The sequence below is a fragment of the Fusarium subglutinans genome (genome assembly GCF_013396075.1).
Source record: "Fusarium subglutinans strain NRRL 66333 chromosome Unknown NRRL66333_c0000215, whole genome shotgun sequence".
Taxonomy (NCBI): domain Eukaryota; kingdom Fungi; phylum Ascomycota; class Sordariomycetes; order Hypocreales; family Nectriaceae; genus Fusarium; species Fusarium subglutinans.
Window position 1 is genome coordinate 51,721 of NW_023502278.1, and position 25,218 is coordinate 76,938.

Consider the following 25,218-nt stretch of genomic DNA (forward strand, 5'->3'; position numbering starts at 1 on the left):
AACATCGTCACGGATCTCGGCCTTTCTCTCTTGGCGCCCAACTGCCGACTCGCCAAGCTTCCTCTGTATCACGGAAACGGGCCGCTGGAGATTACGGAGATATTGCCTGGCCCTGTCCCCATCTGCGTGATTTATTTCGTCCACTAACTCCGCAGTATCGGAATCGCCACTGCGGTTCCGAGCCCATAACCGCGGCCCAATCGGAAGACCCATTCCTCTCCATCGCATTGCGGCTCCTGCTGGATAGCGGCACTGATACTACATTGTCGTATATTCCTGTCATCAACTGAAACGGTTCAAGCAGCAGTGGATAAGATATACGTAAGATATGGAGATGATCTGACCGCAGTGAAGTAATTAGTAAAAAGAAGAGGTGTTTGTGAGACCCTGGATTATGCATAACCCCTCATGTAACATGGTCAGTGCTATACCGGAACATAGAGTCCTGGATTCCGAGTGGAATGGTCGTCGTAATGTACATAAGTAATATGCATGCGGTTTCACTGCGCCCTTCTCTTCTCTTGCCTGCGTGTTATCGATTATTAGCTGTTTGATAAGATCTTGATAAGTGGATATTGCTATTATTTTATACCCGAAGTACCCAAACTCAATATGGCGGAACTCACCATTACAGGCGCAGGTGGACGCAAGATCACACGTATGTTACACCCATGAATTACCATCACACAATTACTCACTCTTACAGTCCCCACCGGCCTCTTTATCGACAACACCTTCACCCCCGCAGAAGCCAACAAGACAGTCATAGTCGAAAATCCCACCACAGCCTCCCCCATCGGCTCCGTCTCCGCCGCCCAGACCTCCGACGTCGACCGCGCTGTGCTGTCTTCTCGCAAGGCATCAGCGACGTGGAAGACTACACCTCCCCAGGAACGACGCCGTCTGTTGAATAAGCTCGCTGATCTTATTGAGCGTGATGTCCAGGACTTTGCGTCCATTGAGGCTGTTGATGCGGGAATGTTGTATAACATGTCCATGGGGATGAGTGTTCCTCAGGCAGCTGAGACGTGTAGATATTTTGCGGGCTGGGCGGATAAACTCGATGGGCAGAGCATTGACTATGAGAGTGGTCTTGCGTATACCAAGAGAGAGCCAATTGGTGTTTGTGCAGCTGTTGTACCATGGAATACTCCTCTGTAAGTCCTACATTCTCACCATACTATTTCTCTGTACTAACAATCACAGCATGATCACCTCATGGAAGCTAGCTCCCGCCCTCGCAGCCGGCAACACCCTCATCATCAAAACCCCCGAGCTAGCCCCCCTCTACGGCCAAAAACTCGGCCAGCTCATCGTCGAAGCCGGCTTCCCCCCCGGCGTGGTCAATATCCTCTGCGGTCTCGGCACCGTCGCAGGCCAAGCGCTCGCCGACCACCACGAAGTCCGCAAGCTCTCCTTCACCGGCAGCGTCGGCGTCGGGCGCACCATCCTCGCGAGCGCTGCAAAGTCGAACCTCAAGCGCGTGACTCTCGAGCTTGGCGGAAAAGGCCCTAGTATTATCTTCTCTGATGCTGACTGGGAGAATGCGCTTATGTGGGCTACTGCGGGGATTACTACTCATAATGGACAGATTTGCGCGGCGGGGAGTAGAATTTATGTGCAGGAGGATATTTATGATAAGTTCGTAGAGGAGTTTTCGAAGAGGACTAAGGATGCTGTTATGGGTGATCCTTTGCTGCAGGAGACGATGAAAGGACCTGTTATTAGCTCAACGCAAAAGGAGAGGATCATGGGGTTCATCGCAAAAGCCAACTCAGAGGGAACACAAGTCCTCCACGGGGGTTCTCAAAAACACGACTCAAAGGGACATTTCGTGCCCAACACAGCATACGTCAACGTCTCACCATCCGCCAGCATCATCCGCGAAGAAGTCTTCGGCCCAGTCGCTAGTATCGCCAAGTTCAAGACCGAGCAAGAAGTCATTGATCTTGCGAATGACAATGTCTACGGTCTAGCTGCTTCAGTGTTCACAAATGACATCAGCAAAGCGATCCGCGTGTCGGATAAGATTGAGTGTGGATTGGTCTGTGTTAATTCGTGGGGAAGCGTTAATGCGAATACGCCGTTTGGCGGGATCAAGCAGAGTGGGTTTGGGCGGGAGAATGGTGAGGATGCGCTGCATGATTGGACGCAGGTTAAGTGTGTCAAGGTCAATGTCTTTAAGCTGTAGATGTTGAAACAACTACCATTGAATGACTAAGTTCATATGAGATTATTGCAATGACCTGCTCTGGTGTTCGAGATGACTTCCTCTTGCACACTCGAGACCCTTCGTTGAGGCCGGCCTCCGCGGTAAGCCTAGCGCGCCCACCGAAGAGGCACAAGCCAGTTACAGTCCGGATAAAAAGAAAGAAATGATTGGCCCGGACCAAATAAAGTCCGGTTCCCTCTCCCTGTAAAGTTCAACGGCTGATGGAGTAAGGTGATGAAATTGCCTGATTGGGTCAGATCAAATTGCACGGTTACTGCAGGCAGCTAACAACAATACCATTCCCTTCTTGCAGCATAACCGGGAACTACCCATTTCGGAAGTAAACGCACTAATTCCTGATCAAGTACTTACCCGACACTAAGACATAGAACTAAAAAGGCGCGCTCGCTTCGCTATCAATTGACGCGTGCTCCTCGTTATCTCCATTCTTCGGAACCAGATACCCCGGAACTGGAGCATTCCGAGTGTCACCTTCACATATGCTTCTCCATGACTCGACCGCTTGAACATCACTACTCTTATCAGTTTCATTTTTGTTCGTTCCGGCCGGAAGCATTAGTCAACGCTGTATCATTGCAGAAAGACTGCGTAATGCTTTGTTGACTTGTTGTGAGGCTTGTATCAGATATCAGATCATCCCTATCTGTGTTCTTGTTTGTTCTTTGTTGTCGCTCGGTAGTTCATCATGATCTCTTCACCGGACTGTCACACGAAATCGTCAATACTCAGAAACGTACAACTTGGACAGTTTCTTTCTCATCTACACAGGACTATTGAGTCGCGAGAAAGTCGAGATGTTGTCCTTCTATTTGCTGGCGAGGCCGTACGCCTGGTCACTTTCATCATGGACTTGTTAGCATCCTACCTCCAAAGGCTACAGAGTCAAAAGTTGAAAGGCCTCTCCAAGTTATTCTTCAAACTATCTCATATCAACACAATGGCTGAGTCAACAACACGAGCCGCAAACTGTTCAAGAGCACTCTGTGCAATGCTCGATGAATGGCAGATCATGAATCGCCTCTTTGGCGTCTTGGACATGTGGAAAGCAGCCCGAGACCTCATCAAACGCATCTCCGCCGAACGAACAGCACAAAAACCTGTGAACAAGATGGACATAGGAATCCAAGCTTCACAGATCCTCTGCCTCACATCATTCCACGTCTCCGAAGCAATTGGCTTCTTATCCTCCAGGGGAATTCTCAAAAGCTCAGCCGAATCAGAAGAAAAGTTAACATTCCTCGCAATTCGGTCCTGGGCGGCGTTTACAATGATTGAGGTTGGGCGGTTGTCACTGGAGTGGATGGATACCATGCAGGATAGAGAGAAACTGGCTACAAAGACATGGAAGGCAAAGTGGAAGAGTGATATGCTCCAGAATTTGGCTTGGGCTAGTGTTGCTACTCATTGGAGTCTGAGAAATGGTTTGATACCAGAGGCTTTAGTTTCGCCGCTGGCGGTGTTTGCGACGTGGAGTTTGGTCAAGGACGCTTGGAAGAATGCAGCTTGATCCTCATTGTACTTCATTAGATGACATAGATGCAGTTGATACCTGTGGCTTAGATCATATCCCATACACAGATGTTAGTACAGTATTTAGGTGGCAGTATAATACAATCGTAGCATGACTGCGAGCTACCGAATGAAGCACCGCGATCGCTATATCCGTATTTCCCATTGTGACCGAAATCTTGATCTCGCTGTTAAAACACCTTGGTTCGACATTTGGTCGGAAATATTGCGAAAATTCCGACGACTCTATGATGCTTGTGATTGGCTGTTGGACTTTGTGCGTCAAGACAGTGAAAGTTCGGTTGTCGGAAAATGATTCCGCATCGGATACTCGGGCTACGAGAAACTTCGCGATGAATTTAAAATTGTATAATAGGCTTTAAAGATTTCTGAATAGCTGCAGATTATCATCACATTATCAAGACCTGGAGTAGTTGAAACAATGGCTGACATCGACATCATGACCAACGAGTCCATCCTGGACGAAGCTCTTCTCACAACAGAATCTCCCATCATCGACTCGACAGACTTGATCGTTCTTCTATCCCTACTTCTAGGAGCAGTCGTGTATCTGTCCAATGGCAAACTACGAAAGATCTTCTTCCCTAAATCTACTACAGCAGAAGAAACAACAGCTTCGAAAGAAGACAGTCTTCGAAGCATCTCTCACATCTGCAACACCACCGGCAAAAACTGCATCATCTTTTACGGTTCCCAAACCGGAACCGCAGAGAACTACGCTCAAAAACTAGCGAGAGAAGCTAGTTCGCGCTATGGTCTCGATCCCATGGTCGCTGATCTTGAGGAGTATGACTACAATGACCTCTCTGAACTCTCCGAGCAAGTTGTTTTGATGTTCGTCCTCGCTACATACGGCGAGGGCGAGCCCACGGATAACGCTCAGGACTTTTATACCTACATCACCGGTGGCGAGGACGGGGATCAGCCGGATGTTGATCTTCAGAACGTCAAGTATGTCGCTTTTGGTCTGGGGAACAGCACTTACGAGCATTACAACGCTATGGTGAGACGTGTGTCTAAAGCGCTGGATGGTCTTGGTGCGAAGAATCTTGCTAGTGTTGGGGAGGCCGATGATGCAGCTGGGACTACTGAAGAGGACTTTCTGGCGTGGAAGCAGGATATGTGGCCGAAGCTTGTTCAAGAGTTTGGGCTTCAGGAGAAGGATGTTGCTTATGAATCGACGTTTGGTGTTTTGGAAAGGGATGATCTGGATGCGAGCTCACCTGGTGTTTTTCTCGGTGAGGCAAACGCAGATCATCTTGATACCTGCTCAGCAAACCGTCAATTCAGCAACACGAATCCTTACATCGCTAGCATCACCGAGTCCAGAGAGGTATTCGCTTCCAAGGATCGGAATTGCATTCACATGGAAATCGATCTCGGTGACTCTGGTCTATCTTATGAGACTGGCGATCACGTCGCTATCTGGCCGACCAACTCTGAAGAACAAGTCACCCAACTTCTCAACATTCTTGGTTTGAGTGAGAAGAAAGACACGGTTATTTCTATCGTCAGTCGGGAGGCAACAGCAAAGTCACCTGTTCCTACACCGACGACATATGCTGCTGCGCTGCGATATTACCTTGAGATCGCTGGACCTGTGTCTCGAGAGTTCATCAACGTCATCGCTGCTTTTGCACCTACTGAAGGTGCGAAGGCTGAATCGACCAAGCTTGGTAGTGACAAGGTGTACTTCAACGAAAAGATCAGTCAGAAATGTTTCTCACTTGCTCAAGTTTTGAGTATGCTGAGTGATGGTCAACCATGGAGTAAGCTGCCCTTCTCAGCTATAGTCGAAGGACTCAGCAAACTACAGCCCAGATACTACTCCATCTCTTCGTCATCTCTCGTCCAACCCTCCCTCGTTTCCATCACCGCCGCTGTCGAGTCAGCCGAGATTCAAGGCTGGCCTGACGTCTTCAAGGGCGTTGCTACAAACTACCTTCTCTCACTCAAAGAGGCTCAAAATCAGGAATCTCAATCACAAAAGTATCAACTAAATGGCCCTCGAGAGAAGTACACCGGCTTCAAAGCACCTATTCATCTTCGCAAGTCCAACTTCAAACTCCCCAAGGATTCATCTCGACCTGTCATCATGATCGGTCCGGGAACTGGCGTTGCTCCATTCAGAGGTTTCGTGCAGGAGCGAGCTGCGTTGAAGAAACAGGGTAAGAGTGTTGGAAAGAGTTTGTTGTTCTTTGGATGTAGGCGACGCGATGAAGACTATTTATATGAGTCGGAGTGGCAGGTACGTTAACAATCTCTCGATGTTTAGCCAAGCTTCCTAACTTTGCCAGGAACACAAGAAGACTCTCGGCGACCACTTCGATATCCATGTTGCCCTTTCAAGAGAGACCAAGCAAAAGGTCTATGTGCAGCACCTTATCAAGACCCATGCCAAGGAGGTGATGAACATGATTGACGACGGAGCGGTTGTGTATGTTTGTGGTGATGCAAAGCACATGGCGCGTGATGTCAACTCAGCACTCGTCTCAGTCTGGGCCGAACAGCGGAATATCTCCATTGAAATTGCAACGGAAAAGGTGAAGAGTCTAAGGGATACTGCAAGATACCAGGTAAGTATTTCACATCCGAGGTTGACATCATTGCTGATATTTCGAAGGAGGATATCTGGTAGATGCAGTGGTATAGGAGCATTCTTAGACATAATGCGAGGTTCAAAAAGTTGGTGGCATAATCAACGTGACATTAAACTATTACAGCATTCATTTCCATGTCTGTTATACAATCCTGATCTGCACTTGTACACTGCCCGGCCACGTGAAGGCTTTCGGGTCTGATTCTGTATTATCTTCATCATGAGATTGAAGGTCTGTTCGTTTTATAACGATAGTGCAGAATGCAACTCGTTGATAGATGCGGCCGTCAATCTGTTTCAAGACCAGACAATCGTAAGTCACGTCAGAAGGGCTTTTGACACCAACGATTGGAGCACAAAAGACTTGGTCTCCCAAGTTCAGATCGTCGTCCTCAAGTACGCAATCAGGCATGAATGCATTCAGCCTGAGCGGGCGGTCAAGTTTGCGGATCCCCCAAAAGACTTGTTCTCCAGGATACTGGTAGATCTCGGCTGTTGCCAACGATGTCTTTACATCCAGAAATCCACTTCGGACCTCGCCCGTAGGATCAGTCGTTGCAGGCTCACAGCTTACATCCAGGATAACGCATGCTTGTTTTGGCATCGAATAGGGGAAGACCATCCCGAGCATATACCAGCTACAGCCTGAGTGGTTATCGACAGCGGCCCAAGACCATGAAGGCGCACGGTAACACGGAGGTCTGTGGCCTAGATCCCCCGGAGTCACCTCGTCGTTTTTGACACGGTACCAGCAGAGGTCATACATAAGTGAGTCCAGCCATAGACCTGCGAGATAAACACCGCCCCTGACTTTTTTTCGCTCCTGAGCTAGACCTGATAATGCCGGAAGCTTGTCGGCGGGATTGGTCAGATGCCGTCTTGAATACACGTCAACTAACCGCTCCCACCACTCGCGAGAGCCTTCTGAGTCATTCGGAGGAGGTCTAGCAAGTTCTTCCATATCATGAAACCGATGCCAGGAGTTCTTAAGCGCCTCAGATCGGTCTAGATGCCCGCATTCGCAATTAATTCGCGTCTTGCATCTCCAGGCTATATCGAACTCGCCAAAGTGGAGCACACGAGGCGGAAGAAGGGATTCCTGGAGAGTCCAGCCACGTGTCTCTAGACATGGGATCTCCTCTGAGTAGTGTTTAAGGGGTTTCCTGATGTATACAGATGCTACACTCCCGTCATCGGTGATGATGTCCTTGTTGTACTCATCCACGGGGTCTCTGGAAAAGAAGCCGCTGTCCATGTGGTCCGAAAGGTCGGCGGAGATGGTAAAGTGGGAGTTTTGATACGTCCTCGCCATTGTAGAGTTCTCTTTAGCAAAGTCCTGCCTAGTGACTTCGAGTTCATCGGATGTTATCTCCGCAAAGCTCTGTAGAATACACAAGCTATCGATCCAAAGATATTTGACATCCATTGACCGGCAAACCGTTACAGCATCCCGAAATGTGGCGGGTAGATCTACCCACTCGATCTTGTTCAAGTGGCTTTCGACTGTCCGCGTAGTGGTCTTGAGCTGTTTGTGCGTAGGATCCCCCCAGCGATGGCTCAGGCAGACGTAAGGGTACTCATCTCCTCGGGTCTCTATCAACCTGACAGGATCTTCGGGACCGCCCTCAACTTGAACCAGCCTTTGTGGTAGCGGCACCGCTGCAGTAATGGGCCTAGGACAGGTGTGCTCAGTGACGCACTCGGATAACCATTGCCTTGCGCGTTTAAGTTTCCCTCGAGTTCGTATATCGCCCAACACGGTAACGTAGGCCCCAACGCTCTCCTGTAACTTCAAATCTATTAACGTTGGTTTCCATGAATATATCAATAGTGGCTTTCTGATCCGATACTTCGATGTTGAGGCATTCACCCCATTTTCTCATGACCAATTCCTCAAGTTTCAACTTCTCTTCAGTTTCGTCGTTGAAAAATGCCTCTGAGATGCCATGTAGGTGACCTCTCACAAGATCCAGAGCAATATCTCTATAAAGGCAGCATACGCGGCATGAACTTGCCGAGGAGCGTAGTTCTGGAAAGGTGATTTGATACCACGAATGGAGCACCAGGTGCGCGCACGGGTTTTCAATTGAGACTTTATCCCAAGACACACTTGTAGTAAACATTTTGGCATGGATAGACGCGAATGAGAGACGAATCAGTGAGACATCGGCTGATACAAATAGAGAGATTGATTAGATTTGTCAACTTGCCGTTGTTACTTTGTAACGTCGCGACTTCATTGTCACTCGAGGTTGGGCAGCAATGCGTTAGTGACTGTTGCCCAGGCGGACTATCATAAATGCGACACTCGGGCATCCGTTTCTGGAGGGCTCACATCCGTGGATTCTCACATTAATCGGACAAATTGAGAACTATTTTAAGATATAAATTAACAAACTAGAAGGGAGGTAAAGACAGGATGATGAATGATATTGCTAAACTATGTCTCTATTTCCAAAATAGTGACCCTTCGCAATCGCATTTCACTTTTGTGTACCCGTGCCTTGACTTCATTAAACAGCATCGATTGACATTAGGACAGATAAATAGCCTGCCTAGTTATTGAATTGTTAGAATTGTCCTTATACCTAAGAGCTTATATCAGCACACAGAACTCAGTAAGAATCATCGACTATGTTGCACGAGACAAAATCTTCTCCGCCTCTTCCATGACATCCCAAGCATAAAAGAAGTCCCGAATCGGCTTCGTAAAGTTCATCGCTTCAGGAGGGAAGATCGCTTCTCCCCAGATATCTTCGGCTCGTTGCCTCAGCACACTGGATATCCCAGGTTGTGCATCAGACAGCAGTTGAGTAACATGAATGCGAAGCTTCAAAATGTCATTGTACAACCCCAGACGCTCTGCAACCCTCTCTGGTCTCTGTACGTCCTTGAATAAGGCTTCTAGTGCTGCTGCTTCCTCGATCGCAAGAACTGCGCCTTGGGCTATGCTCCCTGTTATTATCACGACCCTCAAAGGACTTGCGAACATACCGTGAGTTGGCTGGATCGGGTGTGCAGCATCGCCAATTATCACCGCTCTCCCCCGAGTGTACCTCTCAAGAGGTTCCCTTCGAAACAGCTTATGAACAGAAACGCTCGTCGACAAACTGAACAACTTGGCCACCAGTGGATTAAAACCCCCAACCATAGCAGTGATGTCTTGAACGTTTGTGTCAGTGTTCCAATCGACTGCGTGCTCGTTCTCCGCTTTGGTCTTATGACGAAAAGCAACGTTGAGCATCTTTCCATCGCGGCAGGGATACGTGACGAGGAATGTTCCTGTAGATAGGTCAAAGGGGACCCAGAAACCTGGGTCTTGGTCTTTGAAGATGGCTTCGAGGTCGGAGTTTTTCTTTACTTCGGAGAAGGGGATTAGACAGCGGTAGAATGAGGAGCCGATATCTTCCAGAGGGACGTCCTTTTGGGTGATTTGGTCGATTAGTTTGGTCTGAAAGAGATTAGCTAGCTGGGATTGCAGCGCGATAGATGCTGAACTTACTCGAATGCCGTCCGCGACAACAACGAGATCTTTCACAAAAGTCTCCCCATTGTCCAGCACAATCGTGGCCTTCTCGCAGTCAAGACTTGTGACAGAATGTCCATTATGAATCACCACCGGCGGACCTAGATATCGATCATCACTCGACACGGCCATTTCTTTCAGCGCAGTATGAAGATCCACACGATGGAAGAACATGAATGGTGCCCCGTAGTCATCTTCAACCTGACTGAAGTTCTCGACGACCAGATCCTCAAGAGTCTGCGGATGTACCATACGCATCTGCTTATTCTGCACACCGCGCGCTGTCTTGGGATCGAAGCCGAAGTGCTGAAGGACACGCATTCCATTTGGGGTGATGGTGATGGCAGCGCCTATCTCATCCTTGAAGTTGGACCTCTCAAAAACCTGCGCAACGTCAGTCGAGCTCAGTAGCTGCATGGTTGAATAGTAACCTCAACTTGAGCGCCAGTCCGTCGAAGGGCGATGACAGCACTGAGCCCCCCGATGCCGGCGCCGATGATTCCAACCTTCAATGTCATTGTTGTGAAATGAACGATACTTTAAGTGTTGCTGACGGGCTTGCAGCAGTGGCACAGTGCCTTATGAATAATTTGCTACACCTTACAGATCAGCAGCGTAAGCCCCCGCCTGCGGCAGGCCCATGCCGAGATAAGGCGCTTAGATAGCGGATTAGATCCTACAGTCACCATAGAAGAGGTCAAAGAGCATTTCCAACTAAATAGTGACGGACCTTTGGCTTTTTGTCTCTAGTGGCTTGATGGAGAACCCTTGTAGAAGACTAGGTGATTTTTGGTGCTTGGTTCGACACCTGAAGGCCTAGAGCGGGATCTGCACTTGTTGATCGTCAATGACGCAACGGGTAATACGCTGGATGCGCTATACGCTCGCTAGTGAAGTGCAAGGGCTTACGGACGCTAATTCTCCACCTGCAGCGCTCCATAAGTCCCTTGTTGGCAACTAAGCCACCGTGACCAAGCTTGTCTCTACCTACCGTACACAAATTCCATCCATACTCCATCGTGGATGACAGAGAAAAGAGGGGTCGATCACTGAGTCTCATTCCGTCTTACTAACAGAAGGATTGCGGAAGCAAGTAAGCCAGGCTTGCATTAGTTCGTTGTCAGACGAATAAGATGCTGTCTTGAGATGTCAGCGTAGCGTCTGCTTCCGCGGTGATTGGCTTATTCATCCGTCGTGAGAAACATGCATACGCCATGGCTTTAATGTATTGGGGGAACTTGAGAGGTCGGCGTGCTCAGCGGGGCTGTGGTTTGGAAGCCACCGAAGATATAAATACGACCGGAGCAACGTCCTGGCCTTGACATGTTCGTTCAACAGAGTCTACACTCATCATGACTGTAACATCTGTGTTTTCGAAGCTCAAGGCTCACCTTGCCGACACTCAAGTCAAGACTTACGCACCTGACGCAGAAGACTACAAGCAAATCGAACAATGCTTTGTTGAGAAACCGGTTCAGACTCTTGGTGTAGTCAGACCTCAAACCGGCGATGAAGTTGCCCTGGTCGTGCAATTCTGTCTCGAGCACAGCGTCGAGTTCAGCGTGCGAGGGGGAGGCCACGATTGTGCCAGTCGAACATTGGTCGATAGAGCGCTTGTTATTGATATGCGAGATATCAAGCACGTCGTCATAGCTGAGGACAAGAAGAGTGCAAGGGTCGGTGGTGGCATTCTCAGTAGTGAGTTGGCTAGGGCGTTGGTGGAAGAGGGTCTGAGTACGCCTACGTGAGTAGTTAGATCAAGAATGACAAGTTCCTCGAGACTGATCCAAGGCTTTAGTGGTACTGTCGCGAGTGTAGGATATGCTGGATGGGCCACGCTCGGCGGCTACGGACTGTTGACATCGCATTACGGCCTAGGCGTCGACCAGATCATCGGAGCAAAGATAGTCAATGCTCGTGGAAAAGTCGAGGATGCCAATGAAGAACTGCTAGTCGGCATTCGAGGCGGCGGCGGGTCACTAGGTGTAATCGTTGAACTGACCATCAAGATCTACCCTATTAACAAGGTACGTTTCATCCCCATCTCTAAAGGCCACAACTCACATGTTTAGATTCTATCTTCCATGATCCTCTACGACTCAAGCGACTTATCCGCGGCTCTCACTTCCTATACCCAACACTACGAAAACCTTCTCGAATCAGGGCAACTGCCCGTGTATCTCCAGCTCCAGCCAATGATCGCACAAATGCCAGGCCAGCCTGTTAGTCTCATGATAATCGCGACTTGGCACGGCGATGACAAAGACGAAGGCCGCTCGTGGATCAAAAACATAGCTGGAGCAGCGACTTGTGTGATGGAGAATACGCAGGAGATCACAATCGCGGAAATGCTTGAGAATAATGAGAAGTTGGTAACCTGGCCTTCCTACGGTCGAGTCTATACTCTAAATTGCAAGACTCTGACTGAAAAGGCAATTGAGATCCTGGGGAAGCATTGTGTCAATGCACCGGGCGGAAGTCTGATCTTCTCATACCATACTCTTCTCTCAGCACAAGAGCCTGAACGAAAGTCTGTCTTTGGTACAAGAGCTCGTCATCATATGTTTGAGATCTACGCCATACTCGCAGATAAGGCTACCGCGGAAGAACGAGTTCAGTGGGCTGCTAGGGTCAAGGCTGAACTTCAGGCAAAAGATGCTGATAATATCCTGGAGGGGTCGTATATATCGCTTGGTTCTCATGAGGATGCTGATGTTAAGAAGGTCTATGGGAAGCATTATGAGACGCTGGCGGCTTTGAAGAGGAAGTATGATCCCAAGAATGTGTTCAAGCATAGCGTTCCAAAATTGGTTTTTGTTGAAGAGGGGGATGCAATTGCTGAGGCTTAAGTCTAGTACTAGATATCTGACTATATACGCCCGAGCAACTCGAGATCAAAGTGCAACGGGCTGTATTATCCTTGCATCCGTATGCATATTGCCCACTAACAAGCTTGGTCCAGTCGTACAAGATACCCAGCCGGGTCTCGCACAACAATACTTTTCTTGCCATCGATCCACACAGGCTTGTCTCCCTCAGTAATGATCTTGATCTTGGCAGCCTTGACCTTTTTCACAATGGCATCCAAGTTTTCGACGAGATAAGTAGTTATGGCAACACCAGGGTCCTGTGCCGGATAGATAATAGACACTCTGCTCGGATCATCATATTCATAGTACTCAAGAAACTTCCGAGGAAGCCGACCTTCTCGTACCCGGGGCCAATAAGGGGTTCGAAGCCTCGGCTGATATTCTGCCCGAGGATATCTTTGTAGAATGTGATGGCCCCCGTGACGTTGTACATGGTGAGATCGAGCTGCCCCCGAATAACGTATTCCATACCGGGGCCGTTGGTGATGTTAGGCTCGGAAACGGTAAAGTAATCGGAGGGGCCGCTGCGCTGGACGAGCTCGACCATGTACCCGTCTGGATCGTACACCCAGACCGTGGAAGTGGTTCCCTCGGCGCCACCCTTTGGGATAGGCGAGCCGTCGATGGTGGACACGTTGGCTCTGCGCAGGGCGTTGTTGATCGCGGTTGCGTTCTTCACCGTGAGGGTGAGCGCCGGAGCGGCCGGGTCCTTCTCGCGCTGCTTGATCTGCTTCTTGGAGATGCCCGTGTACTCGGTCAGGTTCAACGTCCAGTCCTGGTTAGGGATAGCGACTCCAGCCGTCTTGTACGTCGCCCCGCGTGTGGCTGTAAGCCTCCCCGTATGCCTCATTATGGAAGGGCGTCTTGTCTTGATGTAAGATCTCGAGGCCCACGACGCCGTGAAAGAATTCCAGGGTCTTCTCGAGGTTGTTTACAGCATGTCCAACGCTAAGCGGCTTTGACGTATAAGGTACTTTGTGGCTAGCTGCGTGAGCAGTCGCCGCCGCAAGGATGCAAGTAATGAATCCAGTCTTCATCTTGGAGGAGGATACCAAGTCTCGATTGATAAGCGTGAAGTTCAGTCCATTATGTCGTCCTGAGTTTCACCATAGCTTGCCATTTATAGCTCAAGTTGTTTGTATTTTGCGAGACAAAGACGTCCGCCCTTGACCTATACGTGCCTAGTACATACAGTTTCCAACCCCGCATCTCGGATATTCCGCGCATAGCCGCGTTACCTACTCTTTCTATAGACATTGGATTCCATAGGTACACCCCCAAAGTCAAATGGCAGATCCTCAATAGAGGACCTGACACAGAGTAGAGCTAGAGGATGAACCTTATTAGTAGCAGGGACGTTCTGGGATTGGGGCTATTAATGATGCATTGCCGTCAATGTGACTATATCCACCAACCATGACTATTTCACCAGCAGGATAGCCGGAAATTGAGGGGCGGCCGGGATCTATGCCCGGCATTTACGGCAACTCATCACCTACCCTAATAGACAAGAGCCCGCTAACCCCCGCATTTCCTGTCCGAGTAACTTGGCGGAAAAGCCGGACGCGGATGGAATAAACGGCACAGAACAGACGCTAAAAAGGGCTGATCGTGGCCGACCTCGACCCTTGCCCTGTAGTATCAGGACGCGCGGGTCACCGCCTGGCGCCAGTCGCTTGATAGAAAAGCCAGATCCCGCCGGGAATTCCGAAATTGACAAACTCGTAATTCTTACTATTTGTATATTGAATCTGTACCTATTGTGGATAATAAGAAAACATATCTGCATTAGTCCTTCTGTGAGCATATGGGCTTTTCTGGATCGCTTCTCATTTCAGCTTTAGAGCGATAACGAACGTAATACTTTGAGAGATACGAACTCGTCTGGGTGTATTCCACAGGACATGTGAAACGCGTGATGTAACCAACATCTGTCAGGTTTACACCCACTTTAGACATGTGGTATATTCTCTATAGGTTATAGTACATATGCATATGTATCCAAATCTTCTACAAACTCCAGCAATGGCTTTGAGTCCTGAGCACCGATCCACATCGCAGCTCTATTAGCAACCCACAATGCCACCATGACCATATCCTTCTCCTCAATCCACATAGACTGTTTCTCTCCAGTGACAACCACATCTTGAGGAGTCAACTGCCAAGTACTATACTCTAACATAGAAGTCTTATCAGAGTACCATCTCAGCTGTCTTGTCTTATACGTGTACTCTAACACACCACTAGCCGTACAAGCTTTCATTTGGTTGAGCTCTCGACGTATCGAGGTATGTTTGAAGAGGATCTCTTGCTCCCACGGGGCAATGTATCCGGTAATGCGGTACAATAAATCATCAGCCTTTTATTGTCAGTGGAATTCTTCGTAATTGCCGTCGTACTCACTGGTTCGTAGACGATGTTGAAGCGGTCAAGTGTTTCAGTATCCACGGCTCTTATCGACATGTGTGTGTAGATCTCTTCAATAGACTCAGAATCTGAAATACCCGCTATCCCCTTATTCGTGACTGGTGTTTCATCGTTCTTGTGCAGGATCTTCTGGATCCGGTGCTCCGCCTCAACCTCCTCCAGAGCTGTTTCAAGGTACTCTACCCTTGCTTCAGAACGGGGATCGTTGTTTTCCCCGTTGTTGCATAAATTAGCATATACCTTCAGGGTGTTCTCTCGAAGCTGTTGATCCAAAATGTAAAGAACTCCCAGAGAGACACGAAGAGGCAGAAGGTCATATGTATCGAGATAGTTGGTCAGAAACTTGTCGAACGATAGCTGATCTGCCAATCTTTGTGGGTAGAACTGGCCACTTTGTTTCCAGTCAAAGACTCGAGAGTGAGATGCTAATCCGAAGGCTTGCCCAAATTCAGAATCGCATATCTCGTTGATCTTTAGAATGCTAGTGGTCCGCCGTAGAATTGAGATCCAGAACCTATCTTTCCATGTCAAGAATCCCCAGTTATCCCAGTCGATGGTGAGTACAAGTCTCAGGATCTTTTCGAAATCGCGTCTTGGGAATAGGCAGAAGTTTTCCTCTGATGAATCTGAGTAACGAACCCAGGGGCCATCGATGCTGAGACCGGCTGGCTGTGCTGGTGTCTCGCGTTCCCATCGGCGGTCTCCTTCATCTGATCCATATACTGGACTCTGAGTCCCGTCATATGAGTGACGGCTAGTCTTTTCCAGCACCCTTTTTGCTTGGCTCGCTGCATCAAGAGGGAGAAACTGTAATATCTGTGGCTCGGGAATACCAAGACACTGCATTGCAATACCAATCGAGATGGGAATATCGTCAGACTCTTGGATAGAGTATGCAGGCCATGCTAGTATATCATCAACATTCCTACCGATCGATGCAACAGAAAGATCCGGTGCCTCTAGAGAGATTACCATCTGTCGTCCCTCTGCTGTTCTGCCACACGGCAAGAAACCATGAGCGAGCCAGAACAAAGTCTGCAGCGAGGAACCTTCCCTCCTCTCATTGACACCTGCTTCAAAGATCTCTTTCGCGATATGCGGCACAAACGATACAGAAGTTAAGTAGCTCCATGATCCTTTATGGCGACCAAGTTGCTGTAGTTTTCCCGTTATGCCGTATATCGTAGGCTGTGGAGTCGTTTCAAGGGTGATAGTCCCATAGGCGCTGCGGCGGACAGCCATCACGGTTCCGTCAGAGTCTGGATCACTGTCTGACCAGGATCTTGAACTTGCTGATTCACGACTGGACGAGCCTCTCCTTCTACTCATTGAGTAAGTTTGTTTCTTGCGGACCCATTCGAATGGTAGATCTGATTCCCTTTGTTTGGCTTTCCTCGGTAAGGCGAAATGTCGAATCGATGCGCGTTCTCCATCAAAGTTCCTCCTGATTCCTTTTCTTTGTAGAATGCCTTTGTCGACACGGTCTCCATATCGACCGAGAAGACCCAGCATCAGTATCCAATGCTTATTCACCACTAAAGCTGTTCGACTGTTGACAACTTCCAGTGTTCCTCCGGTCTTGGGGACGTCCAAGTCAACTTGTCGATTGCTGACCCCATCTCGCACTTCATATGACTCAATCAGCTCAGACATCTTAGCCCAGCCCGTATTCCACGGCAAATAATCCCTCGTCTTGAACCCCCAACGCCCCAAAGCTGCACTGAGAGGCGGTATAAGCGGGGCTGTGTCCGGCTCATTGGTGATGTAACCCGGTGCAAGGTTCGGCACCTGAATCTTTCTGAACACGCGTAATCCTCTAGTCAATCGCCATCCTCTGGAAATATATTTCTGCTGTTGATCTTGCACTGCATTCATGGCTCGATTCTTATCACTCATCGACGCTTGCAGAGCAAGATATGGACCGACTACACCGACTAGCGCAATGATGGCTACGCCAGCGGCGACCCAAGTGCCGATGTTGCTGGCCAAATCAACTGGATCTACTCCATCGTCACTGGAGGAAGACATGTTGAGGTGTTGAGGCACAGGGTGACACAAGACCTTGGCGCCGAAAATTTCCTCGGGCTGGATTACATCACGTGCTGAGTTGACCCTTGTATGCTTATCTCCCATTCGTCTATCTCCTCAAGTCGAAGAAGCAGGTCACGTCGAGGGTCCAGATTCGAGAAAAGCTGAATCATGAGTGGCATTAGCACGGAAAATGTCACCAATTCAACGAACTCTGCAATTTAGGCACTACTAGTCTTTAGACGTTAGGCGCTGAAATCAAGAGAGAGAACGTGGTTTATCTCAACATTCCGTGATCTACTTTAGACTAGATACCCAGCATTTCTCACAGCGACCTAGCTTCTTACCATTGTTACGTAGTGTGGCGAGGCGAATATCTGGCGGTGATATGGGCGCACTGCTTGCACATGCTCACGATGCTGATGTATCTAGGCTCAAACTTGTTGGCTGTGATATTAATAGCTGGGATCTTTGATCTCATCTTCGAAATGGACTTCCCAGACATGCTGTCGATTGATTCGCCGTTTTTTACAGAGTATCGAAGGCTTGTCTCAATTTCGGGTGAGTGTTATTGACAAGAATATGGGGCTGCTGCTGGAAAGATTGGCCTCTCGGATATGAACAATTAGCTGTGACAGCCCTTGAGGATGGCCTCAAGCAGGCCCTTGAGATCAAGGCGGAGCTCGCGCTTTTAGATAAGCGAGTTCGGTACTTCTTCAAGCCTGACACTTTATTTGATGGAGATATGATGTAAGACGATGTTTCACAAATTGAATAGCAGTAAATAGGTGACACAAGCTCTGCGTATTTACGGGATTTTTTTCTGTTTCAGATGAAGATGAGAATGAAGAGGGTGATGGCTCACGTTTCGGCGGACATCATGGGGATATGACAGAGGCAATGGCCAGTGAGCTTGAATCGCTTATTCTCGTTGCAAAAGCCAGAGGATTGTTCTAGATAGATTCTGAACTTTATATCTGCGCTGCTAGGATAATACCCTGATAAATCAAGCGAATTAACATTCATATCTTACAATGTAATGTGCCTACAGCACACGAGCATCTCGCCTCCAGCGGCAAATGGATTGGTCCTGCGATAAATTACAGAAAATCCCTCTATAGCTGAGTCCTTACAGCGCAGCTCTGTAGCTCTCATGGGCGACTGTAGTGACCAGCTGAATCAACATCATTGGCACACCGCGTAACCGAGCATTTTTGACATCCATCTCACAGTCCATGTACACCACGTTTAAGCCCCAGCATTTAAAGTCAAACATCTGGAGACCCTATGAAATATTGCAAGTTTATATAAAGTTCAGGTCAGTCTTGATGCTGATAGATTTAACCTTTAGGCAGAACCCCTCACGATTGGGTACCAACTTCTCTGCGGTGATTGCAACTCATTGCTACAGCAACGCAAAGCCAGAAGTTGTCCCTCACCTCTGTCCTCGCTACCCTTATATTCTAAGATCTCTGTTAATATTCCCAGCGATGGGTGAGTGGCGCAGTGGTTCCGCTCCTAGAACCTATACCTCACTCTCTAAGATCCGTACCTAAAATCCTAAAATTCTCCCTGTGCCGCTCATCCTTCGTTTTTGGAGGTCGTATGTTCGAGATCTCGTCTTTTTTTCTTCCAGGACATGCTAGATATTTATTCAAAACAATATCAGGACCTCAGAACAGACGTCAACCAGCTATGACAGCAAATTATGACTTTTCGCGTTGGTTTTACATCCCTGCAGCGTGATATGGAACAGCTCAGGGCCAGGGAGAACACAGCACTGCTGTTCTGGGAGGCTATGATACTCGCCTGGTCAAGCTACGAGACAATATAGAGGACCCTCTCCTCACGGTGAAACATGAGCATGGCGCTACAGGCAAGTAAGAACTAACTTCCGTCCAGGCAGCAGTACCCTCAGTAGCTACCCCATACAGTTGGATTGAGGGAATAATTGGTCAAGATGCAAAGGCAAAAGTTACCTGTACTGTCAGCATGCTACCCTTATGTACCGAAATCACTCTACATATTCCCAGCGAAGGGTGAGTGGTGCAGTGGTATCTCTCCTAGATCCTATAACTCTCTAAACTCCGCACCTAAATACCTAAAATCTTCCCTGCGCCACTCACCCTTCGTTTTTGCAGTTCGCGTGTTCGAAATCCTCTCTTTTTGCTAAATAACATCTTTTTGCTCATTCCATATATCATGAAGAATATAAGTCGAATTATGTACACGAATCATAACATCTTCACATATCTTCTTACAGCCAAGTCAAATCCGACTTTCCCCCAGGTAACATAACCCTCAACGGCCATCCCTTGATCTCATGAATCTCTCCCACAATCTTATGCAGCCACGTCGTCGCCAGCACAGGAAACACATACTCAAACCTCTCCCTCATCGCAATCTCCACCCCCGCATTCCACGCCTGTCGCGCAAGTTCCTCATTCCCAAGCGCAATGTGAGCATGAGCCATGGATAAATGAACAATGGCGAGTGTCCAGCCATGTCGTGTCTTGAATATTCCTAGACTGTCTATCATTTGGCCTGTCAGCTGCCAGTGCTGTAGCGCTTCGGGAAAATTGTTGCCTGCGTGGTGGATGCGCGCTGAGAGGATTAGACGGCGGACGCGGAGGACTTGGTCGTTTAGGTCATCGAGTTCAGGCGGTTCAACGTTGATGAGTTCTTGAAGAACAGTGGATGCGTCGTCTAAGCGCCCGAGGCCGATGTAGCCTTCTGCTCTGGCCATGGATAACCTTCGGAACGGGCGGCCTTTGCGTGCAGTCATACCATCAAGCTCGACTTGGATTGTCTCCAGCGCTTTCTCATACTCGTGCAACTCGCAGTGAATCTCCGCTAGCCTCGTAACAATGAGTAACCTGGTATTCGGTCTTATCGGCATCGTCGAGTTGAGCCAGAGATGCTGTTCCAACGACGCCCTCGTCGTCTTAAAGTCTCCAATTGAATGGAAGAACTTTGCCGCTACGCCTTGAAGTCTTCTCGTAACTTCAATCTCAAACGTCGAAAGAGGATGAATTCCTTCCCAGTTATATATCGTCGATGCAACTGCTGGGTCATATCGGTGTATCTTATTCTCAATATTCGAGATGTGCAATCTTCCTCGTAATGCATTATCAGATCGTGTATTTCCTTCATGATCAGCTGCTAAAAAGTCAACGATTAGAGCTTCCGACCGCTGAAAATTTCCGTCTATGCGTGATATTATACTATCAAAGAGGGTGACTGATGCTTGATAGTAGAACGACATGTTCTTGCGAAGAAGCGACTTTGCTCGTTCCACGGCGGCAGATCGGATTGTGAAGAGGTCGCGTTCGCAAAAGAAGAGAAGAGCTTCGATGACGCATGCGCGAAGTGATGAGGGAAGTCGCTTCTGGTTCGTCGCTTTGTCAAGAAGATTCCATATCGCTTTTTTGAGCGGCAGCGCCCTATTATTGTTAGTCAACAGCAAGGCAGGGCTGGAGGGGAGCGTACTGGGCGTACCAATTGACTTTGCCTTCGTAGCAAGGAGGACACGCAAAGCATAGCAACCTGAGCGCAGTCGTCGCCCAATCTTCCGTCGTCTGCGGTGTCAATCGATGGGAAAGCTCTTTTTGCGCCTCAGGCGATAAAGACCAGATAATCGTGCCATCCTCCAACGCCTGCTGCGTAACCTCCGGCCGTTGACCCAATTCCGCAAGACGCTCATCACTAGACAGCAGCCCGATTATTTCAGCGCTGAACCCAAAATCGGAGGCCGTTATGCTCTGGATCTCTCCTTCATTGGTCCATCGCCTCATGGGAATCTTGGCACATTTCAACAAATCGAGCGGAATGTCATTTCCGCCAAGAGCATGCAGCAGAAGAAGACCCTGCTCGGCTGGTGATATGCAGTCTCCATACTCTAGCAGTAAATTTCGATGTGACAGGACAAGCGAGGGGTCTAGCACGTATTAGTTAGCACGGACCTCGCGTGGATATAAGCGTTACCGACCGTCAAGTTGAGCCGTGATGAGGCGCTGCACGAAAAGGTTGAGGTCTGGCGCGTCGGAGCCTAGGTTCTGGATGTGATCAAAAGCCTCGGCGTCATCCATGTTTAGGTAACGCTCGTATCTGATCTCGTCAGCTCAGCCGATTGGTTGAGACCTCCATCACTTACGTCGAGGCCGGTATTTCTAGCGGCAGCCAGAGGATCGACCCAATCCCTCCCAGTCGTCGGGCGATCTTGATGTACTTGCTGCCCGCATATCTCAACTCCGACAACGTACGTCCCTGTGTAAGATTCGCGACATCATGCGACGCCCACGCATTATCATCCACCTTCGATCTCAGAAATATCGTAATACACGAAATGCGCCTTCGTAATTCCTGGTGTAACGCATCACCAGCCGCTACCCAAAAGCCCTTGACGTCATTTTTAAAAACGCCATGCAGCCTCTCAATCCGTACAAGATCGATAGAATGCAGCGATAGGATCTTTGCTGTGCGCTGGTTGCTCGGTATGATCTGGTAGCGCACCTCCTTGGCGAGGGATTTATTCCTAGCGAGGATGCTTCGGATGGCCTCGAGGTGCTTATTCAGGCCTGACGCAAGACCCGCGGCCGTTTTCGGATCAAAGTTATCAATCAGTTGATTGATGCACCCGCATAAACAGGCCATTTTTAGCGTTATGTTATCAATCAGATCAGCTGCAAAGCGATGATCTTTGATGTTTGTTTTCACAGTGAGAAAGTGGGAGAGAGGAAGAGTTTTGCGGGTCTTGGTGTCTCACTGTGATAAAACCTTCTCGCTCCGATGTCAGGCGGTTTCGGGGGGTCTAGCTCCTTACGGTAGAGATTTGCACCCATGTCCCGAGGAGACGGTAAATTTAGCGGGCTTTGAGCCACCGGGGGACGCGTTATCAGATGGCAAACTCGTGTACTTTTAAAAGAAGAGAATTGCTTTTGGAAGAGTCATGGACGTGAGATTTTGGCGGAAGAAGGATAAAGACATGTCCGGGGATACGCCCGCTATTATAAAGATCCTCCCTTTGGAATGGTTTTAGAAGAGTTTTAACGTTCAATAGTGGTCAGACACTGCGAGGGTCCAGACTCAGCTCGCGTGAGTGACGCGCCAAGTGGGCCGCTAAGACACTCCCTAGCTTCGAACGTGAGAAAAGAAAACCTTGTCGAGAAAATATAAACATCGGAGTGTGACCCCACTGAGATTGATCTGATAAAGACCTGACAGCCGTTGCTGTTTTATCTGATAATCTTTTCCATCTCATCTCATCTCATCTCTTCATCATCAGAGCATCATGGAGTCTAAAGAGCCCAAGACCGAGACCATCACTCCCATGTCTGACCACTCGGACAGCGGGAGCGATGACCATGGCAAGAAGCCTGTGCCCCTGAGCATGAAGATCTTATCTGTCGTCATCGTTAGTATGATTGGCTTTGGAGGTCATTGGAGTAGTGGCGTCACTGGTGCTTTGAAGAGTACCCTCAAAAAGGTAGGTCTACCATCTCTCACTGGAGAAGTTGGCTAACCTAGACAGGAACTTCACATCACGAATACTCAGTATGCTGTTCTTGATACAAGCGAGAACTTTATCAAAACCGCCCTCATCCTCGTCAGTGGTATTCTCACAGATCGCTATGGCGGAGCTAGTATGTACACCAATCCCTCACTATACAACGTGTCTAACATAGTAAGGCACCATGCTCTGGGGCAACGCCGTCTTTTCTGCCGGCGCCATCCTCGTCGCAGCCGCAACCCAAGTGCGCTCCTACAAATTCATGATCGGCGGCATCGTCATCCAAGCCCTGGGCGACGTCGCGACCCAAGTCGCCCAATACAAGATCTTCTCCTCCTGGTTCCCGCCCTCCTCTGGCTTCGCATCAACACTCGCCTTCGAGCTAGGCATCGGCAAGATCGGCTCCTTTGTCGGAAAAGCCACCGCCAACGTCATCGCTGATAATCTCGGCAACTTTAGCTGGGCGTACTGGATGGCTGTGTTTATGAACTTGTTCACAAACGTCGCGACGTTGTTCTTTTGGTGGTTTACCAAGTGGTGTGAGAAGAGATACTCGGGCACCAGAGACCCTGCGACAGGGGAGAAGTTGACGGAGAATAACAAGAAGTTTGAGATTGGAAAGATGCTTACCCTGCCTTGGTCGTTTTGGCTGGTCTGCTTGTTCTCGCTCTTTCAAACGTCAACGGCCAATGTGTTCTCTACGAATAGCACTGAGCTTGCGGAGCAGCGCTTCAAGATCTCAGCTGTCAAGGCGGGCTGGTACTCTTCCATGTCACAGTACCTCGGCTTCTTCTTTGTTCCGCTAGTCGGTATCTTTGTCGACATGCTTGGACAGCGTCTTACGATCATGCTCGTCTGTGGACTAGGCATGCTTCTATCCATGTGTCTTGTTGCTTGGGGACCTACAGTCTCGGGTACAGCCGCTAGCTTCGGCATCTTTGCTGTCGCCAGCTCCTTTGGCCCTACAGTCATCATCGACAGCATCCGCACAAGCATGTGGTACCAAGAAGTCTTTGGCTCAGGGTACGCCATCAAAATCGCCATCAACAACAGCATGACCATCATCGTGAGTCTCATCGCGGGTGTTCTCCAAGATCGCGACGAGAACCAGTACGACAACGTCACTATTCTCTACGTAACACTAGCAGCTGGTTCCGTCGTCGTCGCCGGTATCATGATTGCTTTAGGTTTCGCGACAGACTTTATCGGACAGCTTCAGTGGAGCCGTAAGAAGAGAGTTGCGAATGGGCACATCATTAACGAGAAGAAGCGGGAGTTTGAGAGTGAGGGGCATGCAGAGAAGCATAAGAAGTTGGGTGTTATCAACTTTTCTGCTGTGATTGTGCTTATTCTTGGCGCGTGGGTGGCTTACTTCTGGGGCTTGGCTACCAAGAATACTTATTAGGGATGACAAAAAAGTCTGGGGAAGGATCGTTTAGAAAGCTGGGGGATCAGCATGCTTTAGTATCTTGATAGACTTAATGTTTGACGAAGGGTTTGACTGATCATTTGTGCTTGCGGTGTCAAACGTGTGACGACAGATTATCGTGTGATGTAATTGTATGCATGACTCTTCCAAATTGGGTAATTGAAGAACCAACAACCAAGAAGCTGCCACACCCAAGACTTTGTCGGGGAACTCGTTGTTCAAATACTTCACCCGCAAAACTACCCCATCTTATGGTCTTGGAGACTCGGACTTGTCTCCGTGTATAAGTGGATCTCCCCGTCTCCCCGCCACTCTATCCATGCATCACAACAAGGTTACCCTATTCTAGAACAACACAAAATATCTTGGCTATTTGCGGCTCCGATTTTTTCCTTCTCTTTTATGTAGCCAAGAGTAAAGCCAAGAATCATTCGATATGCCGTCTACGATAACTGTAAATCTCCAGGATTGTTATAATATAACACGTCTCAACCGTCAATCCTTGGTTCCTATACCCGTTGGCTCGAGCCAGGGGGGGGGCCAACTAAGCAAGCTTAGTTAGGTATAAAAGGCTAATACAGGCATAAAAGGCTAATATATTAACCAAGGTTACTTTTAGGTATGTTTTTTATAATTTTATATACCTTAACTTTTATATAATATTAAAAATAGCTAAAATTAAAAAAGGCCAAGTTTAAGGCTTTTTATAATACTAAATTAACTATTAACTATAGCTACTTAGGTAATATAATTATAGTAGTAGCTAATTAGGCCTAATTTAAGAAATAGATTTTCTTACTAAAATAAAAAGTATTATATTTCTCTTTCTTTATAGCTATAGTCTTTACTACTTACCTTTCCTTTTATATAAGATTTTATATTAACTTATAATACTTTATTTAGTATTATAGGAAGTAAGGTAATAAAAAGACTATAAGTAAAGGTAACTAGGAAAGTAACTTATAGTTAGGTAGGCAGGGTAATAATAAGGATATTATAACTTTACTATTAGTATTAAAATTACTAAAATATTGTATTTTTTATAGCTTTATAAGTTAAAAAGTAAT

General features: G+C 48.2%; 10 protein-coding genes across 10 annotated transcripts; 5 read left to right on the top strand and 5 right to left on the bottom strand.

The window, feature by feature from the left end:
* Window positions 1-612: 612 nt before the first annotated feature.
* On the top strand, window positions 613-2,191 carry FSUBG_11397 (aldehyde dehydrogenase (NAD+); the record flags this gene model as incomplete). The annotated part of the gene is made up of 3 exons (XM_036676074.1): window positions 613-658; window positions 707-1,157; window positions 1,207-2,191. The coding sequence occupies 3 exons, from the start codon at window positions 613-615 to the stop codon at window positions 2,189-2,191; spliced, it is 1,482 nt and encodes a 493-aa protein (XP_036533137.1).
* A 727-nt stretch (window positions 2,192-2,918) lies between these two features.
* Window positions 2,919-3,740, top strand: FSUBG_11398 (peroxin 11C; the record flags this gene model as incomplete). The annotated part of the gene is made up of 1 exon (XM_036676075.1): window positions 2,919-3,740. One exon carries the CDS (start codon window positions 2,919-2,921, stop codon window positions 3,738-3,740), a length of 822 nt encoding a protein of 273 aa, XP_036533138.1.
* Window positions 3,741-4,184: 444 nt separating this feature from the next.
* Window positions 4,185-6,401, top strand: FSUBG_11399 (NADPH-ferrihemo reductase; the record flags this gene model as incomplete). The annotated part of the gene is made up of 3 exons (XM_036676076.1): window positions 4,185-6,011; window positions 6,061-6,339; window positions 6,387-6,401. The coding sequence occupies 3 exons, from the start codon at window positions 4,185-4,187 to the stop codon at window positions 6,399-6,401; spliced, it is 2,121 nt and encodes a 706-aa protein (XP_036533139.1).
* A 103-nt stretch (window positions 6,402-6,504) lies between these two features.
* FSUBG_11400 (uncharacterized protein) lies at window positions 6,505-8,485 on the bottom strand (the record flags this gene model as incomplete). The annotated part of the gene is made up of 2 exons (XM_036676079.1): window positions 6,505-8,159; window positions 8,473-8,485. 2 exons carry the CDS (start codon window positions 8,483-8,485, stop codon window positions 6,505-6,507), a joined length of 1,668 nt encoding a protein of 555 aa, XP_036533140.1.
* A 509-nt stretch (window positions 8,486-8,994) lies between these two features.
* Window positions 8,995-10,406, bottom strand: FSUBG_11401 (3-hydroxybenzoate 6-hydroxylase; the record flags this gene model as incomplete). The annotated part of the gene is made up of 4 exons (XM_036676080.1): window positions 8,995-9,308; window positions 9,357-9,813; window positions 9,865-10,272; window positions 10,320-10,406. 4 exons carry the CDS (start codon window positions 10,404-10,406, stop codon window positions 8,995-8,997), a joined length of 1,266 nt encoding a protein of 421 aa, XP_036533141.1.
* An 834-nt stretch (window positions 10,407-11,240) lies between these two features.
* FSUBG_11402 (6-hydroxy-D-nicotine oxidase) lies at window positions 11,241-12,737 on the top strand (the record flags this gene model as incomplete). The annotated part of the gene is made up of 3 exons (XM_036676081.1): window positions 11,241-11,632; window positions 11,687-11,915; window positions 11,961-12,737. 3 exons carry the CDS (start codon window positions 11,241-11,243, stop codon window positions 12,735-12,737), a joined length of 1,398 nt encoding a protein of 465 aa, XP_036533142.1.
* A 95-nt stretch (window positions 12,738-12,832) lies between these two features.
* On the bottom strand, window positions 12,833-13,608 carry FSUBG_11403 (lactoylglutathione lyase-like lyase; the record flags this gene model as incomplete). Its single annotated transcript, XM_036676082.1, has 2 exons — window positions 12,833-13,040; window positions 13,103-13,608. 2 exons carry the CDS (start codon window positions 13,606-13,608, stop codon window positions 12,833-12,835), a joined length of 714 nt encoding a protein of 237 aa, XP_036533143.1.
* A 1,128-nt stretch (window positions 13,609-14,736) lies between these two features.
* FSUBG_11404 (uncharacterized protein) lies at window positions 14,737-17,213 on the bottom strand (the record flags this gene model as incomplete). Its single annotated transcript, XM_036676083.1, has 2 exons — window positions 14,737-15,117; window positions 15,162-17,213. 2 exons carry the CDS (start codon window positions 17,211-17,213, stop codon window positions 14,737-14,739), a joined length of 2,433 nt encoding a protein of 810 aa, XP_036533144.1.
* Window positions 17,214-19,470: 2,257 nt separating this feature from the next.
* Window positions 19,471-21,866, bottom strand: FSUBG_11405 (uncharacterized protein; the record flags this gene model as incomplete). The annotated part of the gene is made up of 4 exons (XM_036676084.1): window positions 19,471-20,656; window positions 20,712-21,150; window positions 21,202-21,320; window positions 21,367-21,866. 4 exons carry the CDS (start codon window positions 21,864-21,866, stop codon window positions 19,471-19,473), a joined length of 2,244 nt encoding a protein of 747 aa, XP_036533145.1.
* Window positions 21,867-22,503: 637 nt separating this feature from the next.
* FSUBG_11406 (uncharacterized protein) lies at window positions 22,504-24,127 on the top strand (the record flags this gene model as incomplete). The annotated part of the gene is made up of 3 exons (XM_036676085.1): window positions 22,504-22,698; window positions 22,744-22,855; window positions 22,902-24,127. 3 exons carry the CDS (start codon window positions 22,504-22,506, stop codon window positions 24,125-24,127), a joined length of 1,533 nt encoding a protein of 510 aa, XP_036533146.1.
* Window positions 24,128-25,218: the final 1,091 nt, after the last annotated feature.